The sequence below is a fragment of the Lepidochelys kempii genome, chromosome 4, assembly GCF_965140265.1.
Source record: "Lepidochelys kempii isolate rLepKem1 chromosome 4, rLepKem1.hap2, whole genome shotgun sequence".
Lineage (NCBI taxonomy): Eukaryota > Metazoa > Chordata > Testudines > Cheloniidae > Lepidochelys > Lepidochelys kempii.
The window spans coordinates 97,986,430-98,008,972 of record NC_133259.1 but is presented as its reverse complement, the minus strand read 5'-3'; the positions used below and the strand labels follow the sequence as shown (position 1 = coordinate 98,008,972).

The 22,543-nt window shown below is 42.5% G+C and overlaps 1 protein-coding gene across 12 annotated transcripts in view; it reads left to right on the top strand.

Moving 5' to 3' along the window:
- PGCKA1 (PDCD10 and GCKIII kinases associated 1) overlaps positions 1-22,543 on the top strand; it is a 64,139-nt gene that overhangs the window by 27,937 nt on the left and 13,659 nt on the right. For 3 of the 12 annotated variants that reach the window (XM_073342306.1, XM_073342297.1, XM_073342303.1), the window contains exons 2-3: positions 3,537-3,605; positions 14,363-14,420. In XM_073342306.1, the coding sequence (XP_073198407.1) occupies positions 14,392-14,420 (29 nt within the window). In that variant the 5' untranslated portion in view covers positions 3,537-3,605; positions 14,363-14,391. The other 9 variants (XM_073342296.1, XM_073342300.1, XM_073342299.1 and 6 more) reach the window with 8 other exon arrangements.

The following is a 22,543-nucleotide window of genomic DNA, read 5'->3' as shown; positions in this document are numbered from 1 at the left end:
AATGATTAGAAGGTTCCTTCTGCTGCTGCACAAAACTGCACCCAGTGTTTATGCCAAAGCAGGCTTATCATATTTCACTTACATTTTAACCATGTGACTTTGAAAGACTGTATTTTCAGGAACTAAATAAAAAAGGAAACACAATAGGTCTATCTATGGCGTAAGTACTTGGAACAGCCAATGATGGGACATGGAGTTTAGCCTAATCATTTGTATTAAAAATTCTAGGTTAATTTGTAATGTGAAAATTGCTTTCTGCTGGGACCCATGACGACTGTGTGGCTTCCATTCAGTCCCATAAAAGTGCACTCAACCTGCATAGACATGGTAAGCATTACTTTATAGGGCATGTGTCAAATCATATGTCGTATCTCATGGCATGTAAGAGCCTAGCAGTACCTAAATACATTTAGAAGCATGCGGGGGTTTTCTGTCCTTCAGAACAATACAGAAGAGCAGGATATGGAAATATGCCTTTGTTTTATTGACCAGACAAATAGAGAAAGTTTCCTAAAACCACTAAGAGGACGACATCACTAAGCAAGTGATAGATGGAGAAAGAGTACTTCATTTTAGGAGGCAGCCGTGGTTTGTGGAAATCACACACATACACAGTTGAAATTGTAAGTTATGTGAGCGTGCTCCAAACATGATGAAAGTAATAATTTTAAAACATGTTTGACAAGTCCAAGAATTGAAAAAAATTATTATTAAAGTTTAAATTTAAACTGAGATTGGTTACCCTTCTGGATGATACTATGAAGAGAAAGAGTATCACTTGATCTGCACATTCATTTAAATAAAAAGAAAAGGAGTACTTGTGGCACCTTAGAGACTAACCAATTTATTTGAGCATGAGCTTTCATGAGCTATAGCTCACTTCATCGGATGCATACCGTGGAAACTGCAGCAGACTTTATATATACACGGAGAATATGAAACAATACCTCCTCCCACCCCACTGTCCTGCTGGTAAGTGGGGTGGGAGGAGGTATTGTTTCATATTCTCTGTGTATATATAAAGTCTGCTGCAGTTTCCACGGTATGCATCCGATGAAGTGAGCTGTAGCTCACGAAAGCTCATGCTCAAATAAATTGGTTAGTCTCTAAGGTGCCACAAGTACTCCTTTTCTTTTTGCGAATACAGACTAACACGGCTGTTACTCTGAAACCATTCATTTAAATGTCCATCAGTTTTTGCATGTTCTCTTTTGTTACACAAAGTCTCGAACATTACTATGTTTTCTAATGCTAGTCCTTAGAATATTAGGCAAATGACCTTATGAATGAATTCTTAAAAAATCCCTTTTGTTTAACAGAAACTGATCCCATAGATTGTGGTTTAGGCAAAAGTTCAGAGTGGAACAACTTAATTACCTCACATCTAGTAATAGAGATGCTTGCCAAAAACTGTGACTCATCTCGTCTCTTCTCTTTGAGGTTTTTTCGTCTCCATTTCTAGTCAAAGTATATAAATTCGCTTCTGGCAAAAAAAACTATTGTACCTGCTAATCTTTAACGCCAAAGTTTGTCAGCAAATGAAAACAATTCACAGTAACTAGAAAGGCACCTTAGGGTTTAATTCATTAAAACAAAATGTAGCTTCTGCATTTGCTAGCTAAAATCTGCATTCTCTCAATGCAATGTAAGGAGGATGCGGATTTCACAATCAGGTGGAATTGTAATGCTCCGTAGTGTGTGTAAACTCTTAGGCCACATCAAACAAGCAAGGACATGAGGATAACAATACCCTGTCAATCCTAGAACAGATCAGAAATGAATGAGAGTGTTTTTCAGGACATATTTTGTAATTAAGAACGAGCAAATTCATCCACATCAAATATAATAGAACTAAAGTTAACAGAGACACCACAGAATTCTTAACAAACTGACACAACCAGATGCAAGTTCAAGGGCAAAAAGTCTATTAAAACACTACATGGCATCACTCTGAGAAGAAAGTCTCCATAAACCTATTTACTCCATAGCATCTAATATGCCTTACCCCTAAGGGCACAGAGCAAGAGAAGTAGTTAAGGGTTCCCAGGTTTTCCTCAAATCCCAGGGGTAGTATGAAAAACCCAGTCCACTAGTTTCGTCTCCATGACATAATCTAATTCTGGAGAGCTCAGGCACTTTTTTTTTTTTTGGGAGGGGGGGAGGGGGGAGCGGGGAAGGCAAAGTAACTCTTTTGGTTGCATAGGAAACGTTCCAAATATGGACTGTGAGCCTGATTTGCATAACCGCAAATACATACACAAAACAAATAAGGCATGCAAAAACAGCCTAAAAATAGGGAAGGAACAATGGTGGTTCTGAAATGCTCTGTAGTAATATTTTCCCTACTAATTGCTGCTGAATTTCAGAATGACATTACTAAGGACCCAATCCTGCATGGGGTTCTGCTAACAGGCACTCATAGGCCCATGCGGCGTGCCACCAATGTAACTGAGGCCCCAAGAAGGCTGCATAGTTCCAGCAAGCAGAACCCTGTGGAGGATCGATGCCTGCAAATGAAGTAATATATAATGGCTGTACTGCCCTCAATCTTTGTACACACATTCTACTGTCACTAGTAAGAAACGCATATATTACAAACTTTATAGTCCGGGCCCCATATTTTGCCCTTTTCATGGAATGAGTCTGACCTGCTGATTATATGGTCCTGCCTCTCACAGAGTAGTCTTCCTCTCACAGTCACACACACACTGTTTTTTGTAAAAAGAAAAGGAGTATTTGTGGCACCTTAGAGACTAACCAATTTATTTGAGCATAAGCTTTCGGGTGCCACAAGTACTCCTTTTCTTTTTGCGAATACAGACTAACACGGCTGCTACTCTGAAACCTGTCACTATTTTTTGTGGGATATCTGGAAACAAAAAGTTAATATCCTTTAAAAGATAAAAGTATCTGCATTTTTAAATTCAAATTCTATCATCATATGAACAAATCTACCCTGTCTGTCAATGGTCGGTAGAGACATTTTAATGCAATTTTCATTCAGCCGGGAGTACATATATCAGAAACAACAATATCTTTACTAGGTACGTGCAGTATTATGGAAATACCTGAGGCTTTTGCTAAATTTCCAGGTTCATGATGAAGATTCAAAGAGGGGGTTCGGACAAGTGTAAAGTGAAGAGAAGGTTCTAGGTGATGCTATAAATACCCTGGTCCCTCCAAAAATATACTGTACAACTGCATATTTGAGTATTCGCTGTTTGTTTTTTAAAAGGCCAGTAATTCACACAGGCCACAATCCAACGAAGCATATGCTTTACTTTAAGTAGGCTAGTATTCCCATTTACTTCAATGGGTTAAGCATATACTTATGTGCTTTGCTGGATCAGGGCTTAATCTGATTTTTTTTAGAGTGTTTCGAGGGGGGAGACCTGGGAACCCTATTACATTGCTATGGTCAAAGAACCTGGGGCTCATACTGTTTGTAAATGTTTTGCAATATAAACATGAGAAAGAGGCAGCTCCCAAAATATTATTGATTTCCTGAGTCAAAAACATTTGCTTTGTTATTGTAGGATCAGGACATTTCAGAAATTAAACATTTAGAGGAATCTGAGTGCACACCCTGGAGTACACCCTAATCGGTAAGAAGATCTTTATTCTCCTATTGTAGGTTTTGGATTCAGTAGCCATTCTTCCGATCTGCCATTATGTCTTCTGCATTGAGGCGCAATAAACATGTCATGGGATTATTTTTCTCTCTGTGCTATCCTATCACATATTCTAATGATGATGATGTGTGGCCATACCTACATAGACTGACAGGACAGGTTCTGAACTGTGTTTCCTTCCGGCCTGATCTTCGTTCTGTAGTGACAACTGAAACCCTCCCTGTTTTCACTTTGAAGTTCAGAAAACAAAACATCATAAAGACGAGATTTTAACTAACCAGGGGTACAGCAGTGACCCACTCAAGTTAAAAGTCAATTAACACAATCCAGAAAAGGGGGGGGGGGGAAAAGAGAGCGAGGGTGAATGTGAAAAGAGGGACAACAGGATGTAGAGAAAGAAAAGAGCAGAACAGGATAAGATCTTTGGGATAAGATACCAAGGAACTGAGAAGAAAAAAAAAAAAAAAAAAGAGAGACAGGAAACCTGAGAGGCAATGCCAGGGCCAATAGAGATAGTACTGACCTCAGTGGGTCCCATCTGAGCTGGTTGCAGGCCCCTGGTTCATTCCACCAGAGGGACAAACCCAGTATTCCTATAAATATAGGGGAAACTCTGGGCCCCCTCCAGTAGTTTTTTCAGAACAGAATCCATTTCAGTCACATTCACTACTTCCAGGTTTATTGCAGTCTTTTTTCACTGCAAGTGGCTCACAGTCTAAGTGTCTTTGTGCCCCGGCAATGTCTCTAGCAGCATTAATCAATCAGAGGCATTTAAAATATCCAGGACAAGATGATTTTCAGGATACCAGGACAGTCAGAACATGACGGCAAGGGGCACATTCCCTAAATGACCTCAATCCTGTCTTTAAATTCATGGTCCCAAAAAACTCATCTGTACATTTAGAATGGTATCTATAGCCATCCATCCTATTCTCAGGACTCCTCTCCCTTAAATTAAAATACACAATTCTACAGAATGTAGAGGGCTGCCTATACGCAGGTATCCACCAAAACCCGAATTAAAAAGAAGCGTGTGCACCAAACAGATAGATGAACAGCAGAAGGTAGAGCCACCAGCTACCAAATCTGCACACACAAGATTCTAGGCATGCAATAACCGTGTGATACTAAAATTACACGTGCAAAAAAACGGAAGGTTCAATTTTGGGCACATACATTTAGATGTTCCTTTAGAACATCTAGCCTACATATTTTATTAAATCTAGAATTGCTGAACCCTTGTTTTGTTTCAAAACTTCTCCAGTTGGACTAGAGATGGTGCGCTATAATTAATCTTTTAAAAGTTCTGTTAGCCACACTCCCAGCATTACCCATGAAAGCAGTTAAAACCACCATAGACTATTACCTCTGCATGGAGCTTATAAGCAAAGTTTGTGCAAGAGGCAATGTGGCCAAGTTGAGTGACAACTGCGTTGAAGAGGCCCAAATAGAGCTTTGACTTCACAGCAGTATAAAATCATGGCATGCTGCCATGTAGTGGTGGTGAAGTTATGGCACAGAGGACTAATTAAATAGCAGCATTGCTCGTAGACTTGGTCAGGAATTTGATAAAAGTGGTCTTTTTCACTGAACAGGGTTTCTCAGGTCTACAGGGAAAAAGAAAGAAAGACCTCTCACCCCAAAACAGCAACTGGATATTCCCCTGGTATGTGAGAGACTCAAGTTCCTGCTCTGAATCAGAGACTTGAACCACTTTAGCTAGAACTGGTTATTCCTGGGTCTCTCTCTGCATTGCAAACGTTCTAGTTTTTGTTCCGATGCAGAATGAAACCAAATATCAAAACATCAAAATTTTTTCATGAAACAGAATTCTTGTTGGCCAGCCAGCGCTAATTGCTAAGAACCAGTCTGTCCTATAGAGTTTTTCCTCACAGTTTTTACCCCTAGAGAAATTAAAAAGAAAACGCCCTTCCTAGTCTTCTCGCCCTCTATAGTACTCTGAGCAGCGTCCTTCACCACGGTGTTACATTTATAAAACTGGCATGGGTAAGGCAAAAATTTACTCTAAAATGGTCAAAGAAGAGAAAACAAAAACAAACCTCATCCCAAATTGAAAAAGTGATTCCACCTTCAGCAGGTTTGTGGGCTTTGGTCAAGTCTGATGTACTATGCGAGCAAAACCTCCCTCTCTCTCTATTCTGGCTCAGAAGGTGGCTTAACATGTAGTTCTGCTTACAGATAAAAAAACAAACAAAACCTTTTGACTTGAATAACTGTCAACTCTGCAAGTTCATTCCAGGCACTGAAAATCAAGCTGTGTTGTTTTCAGCTCATTCAGCACCAGCCACAATAACTATTTTGTAGGCTAAATTCTGCCCTTATTACAACTTTCCAATCCTCATCAAATCTCCTCGTGGTCGCAAAAATGTAAATAAGGACAGAATTAGTTGATGATACAAGAGTCGAAATCCAGCTCATTCTCATGTTGCTGTATTGACTACACTACTGAACAGTAATGAGAGCATAGGAATTGCCATCAGGGCAGTGTCTCTGACGGTGGCCAGCACCTGATGCGTCAGAGGAAGCAGTAAGAAAACTGTAATATAATAGTCAGCTTGTAACAAGGTGGCATGATTTTCTGTTGACCGGTCCGTTAGTACAGTCATCCCACCATATTTCAGTAATGCCTATTTTATCAAGATACCCTTTTATTGTCAGGCATTTTTGAATGCAAGCTTCTCACACTCATTTCTAGCTAGTTCTAGTTTTAATTTTTGCTTTGTGCCTATTTTAATTTAACTCTTTAATCTGATACCCTGTTATTTTTCTGGAGTGTACTTCTCTGATCTCAACCTGCCCTTCCTCCAGTTCAGCTGTAATTTGTGTCCTATCCTTTACTAGATACAGAGACACCTTTGTTCTATTGCCATCCCTAACAGATGTCTTTGTCTGACCTGAGTGCTTCTCAGCACCTGTTAGCTTTCTTCAGCATTTAAATAATCCACCAAAATTATGTCCCTATTTTGTGCAACAGTTTAGTTCCATCCCTTCTGCACTGGCTCTTCCTGATCCAAAAAACTCCACGGAAACAAATACATTTAAACCCTTCCTCTTCACACCATCTTCTCATCCACACAACCTTGAAGTCTCCCTTGTCTAGCTGTTGCTGCATTTGGAACTAGAAGTATTTTTTGAGACAGCTACCAAGAGTCCCTGGATTTACACCTTGTCCTTAATAATTTAAGGCAGGGTTTCGCAACTCATGGGTCGGGATCCAAAACTGGGTCGGCAAAATGTTTCAAAGGGTTGCGTGGCAGCTCCGGTGGCTCCTGTCCCACGGTGCTGGCTGAGCTCACCTTACTGCTGCAGGCACTGCAATCTCTGGGTTCCCAGCACCATTCGGGTTGATGGCTGGAGTCCGAGGAGGACAAAGTTGAGTGCGTGGCACTGCAACCCCATGAGCCAGGTCACAACTCCACTCACACAGATGTGGTCCAATCAAGGGGGCAGGGCCAAACCTGAGTGGCACTGCAACCCCGGAGCTTGCAACGCCCGGAGCAGAGAGCCACAGCCAGCCCCACAACACAGGACAAACATTCACTTTGGGGTGAATGCCAAGCAGGACCCAACCCACTGGGGGGCAGGATTCGACCAAAACTATGCCAGGGCCTCCACCCCCAAACTATTTACTGGGTCATGACGGGCCATAAACGTTTACAGCTGGGTCCTGAGCCCAAAACGATTGAGAACTACTGAGCTAAAGTTAGCTCCCATGCTGAGAAAGGCATCAGACGGAGCAAGTACAAGGAAGTCTGAACTGCATGGGAGTTTGGTGCCAAGAAGAGCGTGATGCTGAAATAACTATTAGTGGAAGAAAGCATAGAAAAATCATTAAATCAAAACTTGGAGGTAGAGAACTAGCCATAGATTAGTCAAAGTAGGGACTATGCAGTTCAGTTGGCCTGAGCCAACTTCCATTGAACTCAATGGAAAGTCCTCTGTTTACTTCAAAGGGAGCTGGAAAAGTCCTAGCGTGCATAATATATTGCTATTTGCCTTGTGGCCACATGTATGCCCCCAGTGCAAGAAATGCATGTCCCTCAGCATCTTTAGGAGAGAGTTGCTGAACTGGGGGAGGCCCAATTACTTACAGAGACAATGTACAGGGGCACTCTAGGACACGCCTACCTGAGAAAAGGCTGTCTTGATCCTCCAGTTGATGAAATCAGTGTCACAGCTAAAGGACACACAGAGCAATATCAGTACCTGGGTAGGTGGTGACTACAACAGACATTAGAGGACTTGTCTTCACAGCAAGAAGGTGGTAGATCCCACAAGACATGTACTGAAACTTTGAGTGCGATTTGCTAGGGAGGAGCCTGCGGTTGTGGTACAGAATGGTACCAATAATATAAGGGAGTACAAGAGGGAGGTCCTGGAAGCTAAATGTCCATTATTAGGAGACAAAAATAGTTTAAAGATTGTCACTAAAAGCCAGATACACAAGGAACAGAATTGCCATTTTAGATCACAACTTTTCTGACTGTAAATCCATGTTAAGTAGCCACATATTTTAAAATAAAACATTAAAACTTAAGCATCTCTAGCATGTATTAATTCCCATATGCCTCCCTCCTAGCATACCCATACACCAAGTCAAACAAGTTCACTACATGACATTTTCCTAATGATTTCCTTAAAATGTCCCTGAAGCATAATAGCAATGGTCCTTTGCATTCCCCAGCCAGGGCTGCAGCTAGCTGTGTTTCCAAAGCTATGGAGCAGATAATCAGACCCGCTTAATGCAAAAAAATTCTGCTTCTACTGAATCTTCGGAACCTGGGCTTTAGCCCAACCACTGTCTTGGTTTTGTTTATATTTTCATGCTTTTCCTCACAACCCATGCACTTGCCTCTTCATTTCTTCACTGAAAGGGGCCTGGCATAAAACTCACAAGCTGCCTCCTCCAGCAAAATGCTGAATTGGCCTGCAAGGGGTGCTGGGCAAATGAGTAAGCACGTCCTTCTTTTCCCTCCAAGAGAGTCAGTCCATTGTGTATATGCAATGCATGGAGTCTCCTCGGAATTGAGAGTCACCAATCGGCTGCTAATGCTCAGTTTCTAACATGGCAGCCCACTGCACTATTGCTATGCCATTGAGCCTCAAACTCTCTCTGGTGTCAAGTCTAGCTATCAGACTTGGAAGTTATCATTATAGACAGCTTGTCCTGAATCCTTAATGAAGCTGCTATCAACATATCTGAGTCATTCTACAGCCTATTATATGGCATTCATCTGATCAGGCTATTTTAAAGCCTTTAAAATAGCGTCATTAGAGACAATTAGTTTTAAAAGACGAAAGTTCTAGATTTTACTTCCCATTCTAACCCCATTATTTGGTCAGTAACACCTTCTTAGAATCATAGAATCATAGAATATCAGGGTTGGAAGGGACCCCTGAAGGTCATCTAGTCCAACCCCTTGCTCGAAGCAGGACCAATTCCCAGTTAAATCATCCCAGCCAGGGCTTTGTCAAGCCTGACCTTAAAAACCTCTAAGGAAGGAGATTCTACCACCTCCCTAGGTAACACATTCCAGTGTTTCACCACCCTCGTAGTGAAAAAGTTTTTCCTAATATCCAATCTAAACCTCCCCCACTGCAACTTGAGACCATTACTCCTCGTTCTGTCATCTGCTACCATTGAGAACAGTCTAGAGCCATCCTCTTTGGAACCCCCTTTCAGGTAGTTGAAAGCAGCTATCAAATCCCCCCTCATTCTTCTCTTCTGCAGGCTAAACAATCCCAGCTCCCTCAGCCTCTCCTCATAAGTCATGTGTTCTAGACCCCTAATCATTTTTGTTGCCCTTCGCTGGACTCTCTCCAATTTATCCACATCCTTCTTGTAGTGTGGGGCCCAAAACTGGACACAGTACTCCAGATGAGGCCTCACCAATGTCAAATAGAGGGGAACGATCACGTCCCTCGATCTGCTCGCTATGCCCCTACTTATACATCCCAAAATGCCATTGGCCTTCTTGGCAACAAGGGCACACTGCTGACTCATATCCAGCTTCTCGTCCACTGTCACCCCTAGGTCCTTTTCCGCAGAACTGCTGCCTAGCCATTCGGTCCCTAGTCTGTAGCGGTGCATTGGATTCTTCCGTCCTAAGTGCAGAACCCTGCACTTATCCTTATTGAACCTCAGATTTCTTTTGGCCCAATCCTCCAATTTGTCTAGGTCCTTCTGTATCCTATCCCTCCCCTCCAGCGTATCTACCACTCCTCCCAGTTTAGTATCATCCGCAAATTTGCTGAGAGTGCAATCCACACCATCCTCCAGATCATTTATGAAGATATTGAACAAAACCGGCCCCAGGACCGACCCTTGGGGCACTCCACTTGATACCGGCTGCCAACTAGACATGGAGCCATTGATCACTACCCGTTGAGCCCGACAATCTAGCCAGCTTTCTACCCACCTTATAGTGCATTCATCCAGCCCATACTTCTTTAACTTGCTGACAAAAATACTGTGGGAGACCGTGTCAAAAGCTTTGCTAAAGTCAAGAAACAATACATCCATTGCTTTCCCTTCATCTACAGAACCAGTAATCTCATCATAAAAGGCGATTAGATTAGTCAGGCATGACCTTCCCTTGGTGAATCCATGCTGGCTGTTCCTGATCACTTTCCTCTCATGCAAGTGCTTCAGGATTGATTCTTTGAGGACCTGCTCCATGATTTTTCAAGGGACTGAGGTGAGGCTGACTGGCCTGTAGTTCCCAGGATCCTCCTTCTTCCCTTTTTTAAAGATTGGCACTACATTAGCCTTTTTCCAGTCATCCGGGACTTCCCCGGTTCGCCATGAGTTTTCAAAGATAATGGCCAATGGCTCTGCAATCACAGCCGCCAATTCCTTCAGCACTCTCGGATGCAACTCGTCCGGCCCCATGGACTTGTGCATGTCCAGCTTTTCTAAATAGTCCCTAATCACCTCTATCTCCACAGAGGGCTGGCCATCTCTTCCCCATTTTGTGATGCCCAGAGCAGCAGTCTGGGAGCTGACCTTGTTAGTGAAAACAGAGGCAAAAAAAGCATTGAGTACATTAGCTTTTTCCACATCCTCTGTCACTAGGTTGCCTCCCGCATTCAGTAAGGGGCCCACACTTTCCTTGGCTTTCTTCTTGTTGCCAACATACCTGAAAAAACCCTTCTTGTTACTCTTGACATCTCTCGCTAGCTGCAGCTCCAGGTGCGATTTGGCCCTCCTGATTTCATTCCTACATGCCCGAGCAATATTTTTATACTCTTCCCTGGTCATATGTCCAACCTTCCACTTCTTGTAAGCTTCTTTTTTATGTTTAAGATCCACTAGGATTTCACCATTAAGCCAAGCTGGTCGCCTGCCATATTTACTATTCTTTCGACTCATTGGGATGGTTTGTCCCTGTAACCTCAACAGGGATTCCTTGAAATACAGCCAGCTCTCCTGGACTCCTTTCCCCTTCAAGTTAGTCCCCCAGGGGATCCTGGCCATCCGTTCCCTGAGGGAGTCGAAGTCTGCTTTCCTGAAGTCCAGGGTCGGTATCCTGCTGCTTACCTTTCTTCCCTGTGTCAGGATCCTGAACTCAACCAACTCATGGTCACTGCCTCCCAGATTCCCATCCACTTTTGCTTCCCCCACTAATTCTACCCGGTTTCTGAGCAGCAGGTCAAGAAAAGCGCCACAAGAGCCTCACAATAGACTAAGCAGCATATTACAATGTAATTCATATTAAGTTGCATCAATGTTAACATAAAATGAACTCAGTCTGCAGCTGGATGTACTTCCACATCTCTTTGCCAGTCTAGGACAGTGCCTATTACTCCCATAAGAGTTTGGAAGTGCTCATGCTCCTTGTAGTCTAAGAACACGAGGCAAGACACTTTTCTGTACAAAGTGGTACAGAAACATACCCATTGATACATGTAGTATGTATACAGAATCTGATATACCTATTAATTATTAATGATTATTATTATTACTGTGAGCAAGCTGACTTAAATTAATACTACGGCAATGGATTAGCTGGTGATGTCAGACACCAGCAATGCTAGCCAAACAGGATATGCTGGCACACAAGACTGAGCTGCCAACTCAGCTCAGAGCTGGCTCTGTTTGTGCATTCCAGTGATGTCTTTTAGTGGTACAGAATCCCAGCAATGTGATCACCCCTGGCTAGAATGACCAACTGTCCATCTTCTGATCACTCGAGTAATAACTGATAATGCAGTGATATTACAGAGTTATGCAGTATTACAAACAATCACCAGGTAGATGAAGGGTATTAAAATGGGTGAGTAGTGGACATGATGTGACTGCTGCTCACTGAACCAAATATGGTTTGCACACTATTAACTTGTCCTTCCGCTCAGCTGTTTGCTGGAACTACCTATTGCCCCTTGTCATACGTTTAGACTTTAAGCTCTTTGGGGAAGGGACTGCATTTTTAGACATGTATATGATGCTTATCACAGTGGGGCCCTGATGCCTGACTGGGGACTCTAGTCGCTACCATAGGACAAGTAATTAATAATAGAGGGATAAGTCACTATGAAACTGGGACAAATGAACTTCAGCAATCATAAGAGATTAAAGTAAACTCAGGAAAGACTTCTGAAGAGGAAGTGAGTGATTTTTTATGCTACCCGGCATATTTGTTTGTCCCGTGTGCAAACTAGTTAACGATTGCAAGGGATTTACCCTTTGTCCCACTCTTCCTTTTAATAATCTAAAATAAAAATTATATTTTAACCTTATATGGTAAATAGTGGGGTGAGGAGATGCTTTTTGACTTCTTGTTTTGGGTGGTAGACGAGGGAAATCAGACAGGACATTCTTCTCTCTAAACCTGAATAAGTATTTAAAATCTGTTTTTAAGGGTGTAATAATGTAAGGGATTGGTTTAGATCTCATTATGTTTTACTGATCGGTGTGATTAATACCCACCATGTGCTTCTGGTAATAAGTGCCTTAGAAGTCTGTACCCCCTAAAAACGTACTCCATGGAGATGGAAAGGAGAGAAACTACACATAAAAAACAGAGATTAATGTGTGTGTGAGAGAGAGAGAGACAACAGAAGAGTATGAGTGTTTGCTAGAGAAACACAGAGACAAAGAGAGAAATGAAGAGAAACAGACGAATATTACATAGTGTTACACAGCTCTTTTCAAAGCTGAGGTATCTCAGAGCAGTAACTTGGATACTAGCAGTGCAGTGACTGTAAGCAAACATGTTAGTCATTAAGGATCTGTCCTGCAAGGTGCTGAGCACCTCCTGCCAGGTGCAAAGCACCCACAACTCCCATCAACCTCTGTGAGACCTAAGGGTACTCAGTACCTCACAGGAGGCACTCAGCACCAAGCAGGACCAGGCCCTAAGTACTCAGCAGTAACTCACACATGCAGCCTTGGACATTAGAGCCTGTTTTATCGAGAGAAGGAATGTTGGCCAGGATGAGAGAGAAAGCTGGAAAGAGGGAGCAGCATTGCAAGAGCACGGCACTTTCAGGTATGGAGAACAGCCTGTAAGGGGGCCCCCTTATAAAGGAAACAAAATAAAATACCTGGCTGGGAAATACCTCTCTTCCTTTCCTGAGAAAAACAGCCAACATATACAACACCTCTGACGGCGCTCAGGAGGGTTAGAAAAGCTCCCACTGGGGAGAGAAGATCTGACGCTGCACCAAGAGAAAGAAAAGGAAGGATTTTACATACAAAGTTATGCCATTATGGAGCCAGGAGAACATTCTAGGGAGGAGCCAACAGGGCTTGAAATAACTATGAATGATTACTACTTGTTTCATGGGAAGCTCAGCTAGGCAACAGCTAGCATTCACAACTTCAAAAATATGATTTTTGCAGAAACCATCGCCAAGAGTCAACCTTAACTACACCACACTGGTGTCAGGCCACCTCCGAAGCAGCATTAAACAAATACTAACATCTGCCAGGAAGTGTCTGTCAGTGTTGGGTGGGAACATTTAAACTTTGCTTCCAATGGAAGATCTTTGCCCATTTGTAGCTGCTGGTCAGTGAGTCTTCAAAAAGAGGAGACGGGAAGAAAAGAAGGTGCAAGGGGCAGAAGATATCACGGTGACCATATAAAAACATTAATAGAGAAGGGGAAGAGGGTGAGGTGCAGAAAGGGAGCTGCCTCTGATGTACCAATGCCACCAACTCAAAATTTTTACAAGCTGGCAATGCTGCATTTGATAAAAATTCTTGATATGATTACTGCATATATTGAAACCAATTAGTACATATTTTTGGACTAATACAGTACAGACCAACCCTGTCCTGTTCAGCACGGTGAGTGGGAGGAGGGATACCAGCAGATACACACTCTGCTCCAGGCATCTTGCCAATCAGGGCAAGTTTCCACTAGTCAGGACTTGGGCTCCAAGTGGTGAGGATGCATTTTCTTACTATTCAGAAATGTGGCTGCATGCACCCCTAACTAAAGTATGCACCTGACGAGAATACATGCTAGACACATCACTTGGCCAGCAGACCACACTCCCCCACGGGTGGCCATTGTGAATAAGCCAGAAGTATGACAACAATTAATTTTTAGCATTTAATATTTGAAGTAATTTGCAAGTAAATTGTAATAATTAATGTTTGCAATAGCATATTGAGATCCTGGGATGAAAAACACAGTAAGTCGTCTTATTATTATTATTGCAAATATCTTGAATAAACAAACAACACATACATATACTTTCAGATGTCACCACTCAGCCAGATGTTAAAATCATGATCAGCCAACTCCCATTGCCTATTTGGTAAGTATGCTGTAATTTGGAGGATAATTGATATTTTTAAATACTGATGGTTCATTACAATGTGCACTGTGTTTGCTGTCAATTGTTTATTAATGTTAAGTTTGATTACTATGTTCCTGTGAATTATTTAAATAATAGATTTGTCAATTCCAGGAAAATGTGGAGGTAAACAAAACAATTCTGCTTAAATGTCACCTATTCCATTTTGTATTCTTTTGTTTTCTTGTTACTCTGAATGTTTGTATGACAACAGCAACTTTGTTGTTTAAGGGTTCTGCTACTTTTGCTTTATGCCCTTGCTGAAGTAATAGTAATGGTTTAGGTTTAGCCACACAGGTGGTTCCTTTTCTTTTCCGTTTAAAATGCAGTGATGATACAGACATTGGTCTGGAGAAGGGATTTGACTGAGATGTGCACCACAAACAGAGATAGATGAGAATTTTTCAACTAAATGAGTTTTTGTCAGCAAATGCAGCAGGCAAGGACCCAATTCATTAAAATCAAAAGGTGTCTCAAGTCCAGAATGCAATTTCCAGTCAAAATGAGAGAAAGAGACGAAGACTCACCTCAGAATAGTCAATAGGGCACATTGCAGGTGAGTGCCCTGAACATTGGTCTACAGAGTCAGTCTCTCTCTCTCCCTAGTCTAGTGAATATTTAATTATTTATAGAAAGTGAAACAGCTCCAACAGGAGCCTGAAAGGGAGATTGACTCCATAGGCCGTACCTGATTCAGAGCAGGGATTTAAACCTGGGTCTCCCCCATTCCCCGAGTGCCCTGACCACTCGGCTTGTTCTTTTTTGCCCGCAAAAATGTTGTCAGAGGTCTAGCTTTTGTTCCAATGTGAAACAAAACCAATTGTTGAAACGTCAACATTTTTCATGAAACAGAATTCTTGTTTCTCAGACAGCCTTAGCAGTAGGCTTAACAAATAGATTTTGGAAGAGTTTTTAAGCATAGCTGAGAGGGCTTGGGAATCTCTAAAAGAGACCAGGTCACAGAGGTAGACAGATGGGCATAATGTACCTTTAGCAATACGCACACACACACCCCAAAACCCCCATAAAAAAATCTGTTAATTGAGTTAATGTTGCTCAAATGCATTGCCTACTAATGAATTCTTTTTAAAACCATGAATCACTAGTTAAGACGGGGTGGGCAAACTTTTTGGGCTGGTGCAGGGGGATGGGGAGTAGGAAGGAGTGTGGGAGGGGGTGCGGTGTGCAGGAACAGGCTCAGGGCAAGGGTTTGGGGCAGAGGAGGGGTGCGGACTGCAGGCGGGAGCTCCGGGCAGGGGTGCAGACTGCGGGAGGGAGCTCAGGGCAGGGAGTTGGGGTGCAGGAGGGGTGCGAGATGCAGGCAGGGGGCTTAGAGCAGGGAGTTGGGGGGCAGGAGGGGTTCAGGGTCCAGGCTCTGGCCCGGTGCCGCTTACCTAAAGCGGCTCCAGGGTGGCAGTGGCGTGCACCGGGGCCAGGGCAGGCTCCCTGCCTGCCGGCCCTCGCCCCAGGAAGGGGCCGGAACCACGTCCCTGCGCAGCCCCGGGGGGGGGGGGGGCCCACAGGGCTCCGCGCACTGCCCTTGCCACATCTCCAAGTACCTCCCCCGAAGCTCCCATTGGCCGCAGTTCCCCGTTCCCGGAGGCAAGGGCAACGCACAGGGCCCTCTGTCCCCTCCTCCCCCCGGGCCTCAGGGATGCGGTGCCGGCCGCTTCTGAGAGCGGCGCGGGGCCCGCGGCACAGGCTGGATCTGGCCTGCAGGCCGTAGTTTGCCCACCCCTGAGTTAAGACAAGATTTACATACATACCAACCTCAAATATGCTTTACCACTCAAACATCATAATTAGAACTGGTTGAATAATGAAAACCTATTTTCATATACACACTCAATTTCTGAAGTGGTTTTCATTTTGAAATGTTCAAACTGGATTTTTTTCTTTTGTTTTCTTTTTTAAATTTTTAGGGGGGGTTAATTTTCAATTTTTTAAAAGAAAACTTTTTGAAAATGAAATGGTTGTTGAGACATTTTGTTTACCAGAATCCCATGAAAAATGTTTTTAAATTACAAGAGGCCTGATTTTTTTAGATGAAAAATTTCAACGTCAATTTATTTGCAAACATTTTAAAAAGCCCATTTTTAAATCAGTAAAGTAGCTGTTCAAAAGTTTCAACCAGCTTTAATCATAGTGCCCAAACACACATTGTCTGCTCAACTCCATAAACTCCATCTCATTTCCACCATAGAACCACCTGCACTGTGCACACCGAATCAATGATAGAATATCAGGGTTAGAAGAGACCTCAGGAGGTCATCCAGTCCACCCCCTTGCTCAAAACATCTAAGTCCGCAGTAACATCTAAGTAACAGCTAGAGTACTCATCATAGCTAAAGACAAATGACCACAAAACACATGCAATGGTGAAGTTTGTATATGAAAAAATATGAGGTCAGACTTGAGCTTGGGAAGGAGCAGGCATAGGGTGGGAGTTGCTGCAAAATCAGGCTTGAGAACCAGAGCTTGCATACATATAAACCCCATCTCAGTAGTGCAACTGTGGAGGAAGAAGGCATATGGATTAGGGACCAGGGCTCCCTGCTAGGCAGCTTGTCTTCCTGCCTTCCCATAGTCAGGAATAGGGGAGATACATGTGAAGAGGAGGACAGATGAGGAGTTAGGGAGCCAGGCTAGGCAAGAGGGGAGGAAAAAAAGCAGCTGGTGGATCCAGGCAACTCTGGAAGTGTTTTGATGCAAAGCAAATTAAATTATGACAACTTAGGGAAACTGCTCTTTTGGGGCCTAATTGTGACCCCGGCAATGCTCCTATGCAGGGCACCAAGGTGGCATAAGCATTTCAAGGGCAGCAGCATGGTGGGCAAGAGACACTGCCACTGCGGGTAGAGCTTTGGTAGTTCTGACATGGAGGGCAAAGTGGATTGCACCAGGAAAAAGACTACTGTAGCACTTACTTTCCTTACGGAGCAGTGGGGGAAGCAGGAACTAAACTGTGACCTGCAAAGTCACAATATGGTCCCTATTCTACTGTTGGTACAGCGCAGCTACATGCTTCCTCCTACTGGGGATGGATTGCGAGGTGCCAATCCAACCTTTTATGTTTAAATATAAAGTATGAAAATGACTTCTCAAGTTTCATTGTGAGAAAGGGTGTGGGTATGCAGAAAGAGGGGTGGAATTTGAGGTGATAGTGTTTCTTTGGCTCCCTGTAGCCAAACAAACGAGAGGTCAGGACCAAAATTCAATAAGGGATCATTTTAAAGTCTGTCTTCTACCCAAGCTAGTAATTGCTTTTCTAAAAAACCCGATAATTACATGGAAAATTAATTTTAATGAGTACTGTGGTTAATTTCAAGACTAAATCTGGTTATTAAAATAGGAAGTAGAGGGATTTCAGGCCTGTTTTAAGTACAAATCTTAATGCAAATTTAACTATGGATTTGCTACTGATGCCTCCATACCAAATTATGCTAATACAGGCATAGTTTGGGTTAGAAACCAAAAGGAAGTTACCAAAGAATTTTGTCTCTCATTTTAAACTTAAACATTTCTACATAGTTTTAATTTCTGTAACATTTTGGCTTTAACCTGTACAGTAAATAGGGACCAATCCAACAAAGCATGTTTAACTTTCAGCACATTAGTTGTCCAAATGACAGGGACAAGTCTTTGCTAGATTGGGGTTCCAAGTAACTTTTCATAACATTCTCTCTCTCTCCTTTTACTAGCTGCTGGTGTTTCTGTGCCTTATGTTTAATAATCTCCCACCTTTCTATTCCTGTGTTTGTTCTCTCCTCTTGCCAGCTCTATCTGCTGTTCCATAATCTTTCCATTCCTCTCTCACCTATTTGTCATTGATTTTTCCCATCTTCCTTATCGCTCATTCCTTTGTCTCCACCCATTACTAATTCTCTGCATTACCCCACTACCTAACCACACCCCTGCTACTCTCTCAGACCTCATACATATGCACCCGCATGCATATCCACAATGTAACCTTTGAAATCTTAAATGAGATTCTGATACCTACACAGCACAGAATACAAACCAGAGTTCGTGCTAGGAAAAGCCCACTAGGTGTTTACAGCTGCTTGCATACTTAAGGAGGATATTAATGCCCAAAATCTATTGTTTCCTCTCTTCCCTTCCCCCCTCTATTTCCCCCACAATCTATTCTCCTCCCACACTTGCTTCTGAAAATGTCAGGTGTTTTTGAGGAGTCTGCATGAGGCCTAAGACAGTGATAGAAACTAAGTGAAACATGGCTGGGTTACCTTGGCAGTGAGGCGTAGGCTGCTGGACTTCCTTTGACGTAGCCCTAAGCAGGGAGGGTTTGTGCACTTTGTAGGAGGAACGGGAACTGTTCAGGGCGTGCAAATTGGTGCTTCTAATCACTGGCAGGCAGGAGTTTGAGGTAGTGGAGACACAGTAGGCTGATGCAGTGGGAAGCAGAAGCCATCAGGGTTTTGCACTAGCTGACTCCATCTGCATTAGCCTACCCAGAGAGACACTGCAGTGCATTAGAGAGAGGGGAAAAACTGGCCTAGCAGCCCATTGAAGTGACCAATATATTAAATGCCTGGTTACTTGGTAGCCCACTGGTTTAGTTTGGAAGAAACATGCAAAAGTTCAGATCTCATGCCAAACTCTTTGGCGTGGAAATCAGGCTGGATTATCTTGCAAAAATATTTTCAGTCAGATTTCCAGTTCTTACTGGTCTGGGCTGAGTCAAAAATACCATTTACATTTCTTCTCTCCTGGCACTTCTGTTTCCACTCCTGGCCAAAACCAGGAAATGGATAGAAACAGTACATTAACACAACTAAAAAAGGATCAGCCTTTTAAAACCACAATAAAGTTTTTAATTCACTTCAATCATTATTTTGCAAGAGGCTGCCAATTGTTTTTTCTTTCATTGGAATAGTTTGTCCTTCCTTATTCATGATGTCTTCTCACTTGTATTTTTTTGTTTATCCATATTACATATCACAGTTTAAACACACAATACAACCTATGTTATTACACAATACAAAGTCAGAAGTATTATGTTTCTCACTTCTATTTAATCAGATAGGGGGGTTATTATGTATACTCAGCCTTGCATTTCACATTTCATTTACAGAAGTTACAATTTCAGAAGTTAGGGTACATTCCTCTCCCCCCCTTATATACACTTTTCAAGAAAGGCCTCATTCCATTCTCTTCACCTTGTATAGCCAGATTGCAGAATGCTACTGGTAAACATTTAAAAAGGGAACTTTTCCGCTTTTCTTGTGTCTATTTATTAAAGGCAATATCGTTCCTTCTGTTCCACTGGGATTCAAGCCCTGTCACTATTTCCTCAATCACCATGACTACACGGTGGCACTTCTCTGACTGTGTAAAATGGCAGTGTTCCCAAAATCTTCTGCTAGGAGAAAAAAAAAAAAAAAAAAAATCAGTCTTCCTATATCTCTTCCCTAATATTAGATTTTCCTCTCTCCATCATCAACCAACTCATCCATTTCAATCTCTTGTCAAAATTCAATACAGTAGATCAGGGGTCGGCAGCCTTTCAGAAGTGGTGTGCCGAGTCTTCATTTATTCACTCTAATTTAAGGTTTCGGGTACCAGTAATACATTTTAATGTTGTTAGAAGGTCTCTTTCTATAAGGCTTTAATATATAACTAAACTATGGTTGTATGTAAAGTAAATAAGGTTTTTAAAATGTTTAAGAAGCTTCATTTAAAATTAAATTAAAATGCACAGCCCGCCGGACCGGTGGCCAGGTGCCGGGCAGCGTGAGTGCCACTGAAAATCAGCTCGCGTGCCGTAGGTTGCCTGCCCCCAGTAGTAGAATTCCTGAGGTGTTTGTAACTCTCAAATGTTCATACCTCTGAACAAAACATTACGGTTGCTCTTTCAAAAGTTTACAACTGAACATTGACTTAATACAGCGTTGAAACTTTACTATGCAGAAGAAAAATGCTGCTTTTAACCATCTTCATTTAAATGAAACAAGCACAGAAACAGTTTCCTTATCTTGTTGCATCTTTTTTATTAAACTTTCCCTCTTTTAAGCAGTTTACGTTTAACACAGTAGTGTACTGTATTTGTTTTGTGTGTGTGTGTGTGTGTGTCTTTCTTTCTCTCTGCTGCTGCCTGACTGTGAACTTCCGGTTCCAAATGAGGTGTGTGGTTAGGGTGACCAGACAGCAAATGTGAAAAATTAGAACAGGTGGTGGTGGTAATAGGAACCTATATAAGAAAAAGACCCAAAAATCAGGACTGTCCCTCTAAAATCGGGACATCTGGTCACCCGATGTGTAGTTGACTAGTCTGTTCATAACTCTGAGGTTCTACTGTATAAATGAATTACAATAGCTGGGGTGTTTTTTCTATAAACAACTCCATTTCTATTCACAAGAAAGGAGTTTCTCTCCTTTTGGCTACAAAACAAGCTAGAAGTGTCCTAACACTGCAGTGGGATTAGCAGCGGATGACATTTGAGCAAAAGAGAGCCCAACTCTCATTTAATTTCCTCTGGTGACAATAACTTTATTACAGTCATGGAGTTATTTCAGATTTACAGACTGAAAATCAGGCCCTTTATCTCTCAGACGAGCAGGAGCCAGATTAAGTAGTACCACAGGCTGAAACAGATTCAAATCTGGTTCTTCTTTTTTAATACAAAAGCAGAAATGTTTTTCTAGCTTACACACACACACACACACACACATTGTGAACTCCAAAACAGCGATACTACTACTGAGCACTTATGTAGTCCCTTACAGTTTTTTCCAAAGCACTGTAAAAAGCATTAACTAGTCCTCTGAGGTAGGCATTAGCCCCAGTTTTCAGATTAGGACAGGGAAGGTGAAGGTCAACATTTTCAAGTGAGTGATTAACACTGGGCTCCTAAATGTATGTAATGCAAGTAAAAGTGGTTTGATTTCCAGAAGAACTGAGCATGAACAAATGCCACTACAGCCATCCTCAGCTATCCCTTCTATTTAGGTACTTAAATATGAAATGTAACCGCCCAACAGTAGGCAGCCAGCGTCAGACTCAGCAGGGGGCTGGCTAGAGTAAAAACGGACATAGGACGAAGCAAGAATGGAAGCAAGGGCTGGCTGGAGCACAGATAAACTATCAGAACTACTAGGCTTGTGGCACCTTAGAGACTAACCAATTTATTTGAGCATGAGCTTTCGTGAGCTACAGCTCACTTCATCGGATGCATACCATGGAAACTGCAGAAGACATTATATACACACAGAGACCATGAAACAATACCCCCTCCCACCCCACTGTCCTGCTGTTAATAGCTTATCTAAAGTGATCATTAAGTTGGGCCATTTCCAGCACAAATCCAGGTTTTCTCACCCTCCGCCCCCACACACACACACACAAACTCACTCTCCTGCTGGTAATAGCTTATCCAAAGTGACCACTCTCCCTACAATGTGCATGATAATCAAGGTGGGCCATTTCCAGCATAAATCCAGGTTTTCTCACCCCCCCACCCCCATACACACACAAACTCACTCTCCTGCTGTGGGAGTACTCCTGACGAGGTACTGAAGTTGAGCAGACTAGAAAGACTGCTTCCCTTAGGAGTCTATGTACCTGCCTTAGGATCACTCAGGTGGGTTCTTGCCTGTGGATTGGCTGAACCTGGGTAAGTGGCATAGGGTCTAAAAGGTAATTGCCTCCTATGACTCATCACATGCTCTGGCTCAGGGACTCATCAGGTTTAAGCAGGCTCAGGCTCAGAGGAAATTCAGGGATGACTCATCACACTCAGGTTTTAAAATGTTGGTTTAAGTGACTTGCCCAAGATTACACAGCAAGTTTGATGGCAGAGCAGGGGTCAGAACTCAGGATTTCCTGCCATACTTTCCATCTACTATGCTATAGTAGTTCTCTAAGTAAATTAATATCTCTCATCAGTCCTAGGCTTTGCTAGCAACTGGGGAAAATTATTGGTTAAATATTCGACATGGTTGGAGGATAAATATTTTCACAAAACATTTAAAATGAAACAAAATGCTTATCACACAAGGCACAGTCAACCTGCAGAACTCCTTGCCAGAGTATGTTGTGAAGGCAAAGATTAGAACAGGGTTCA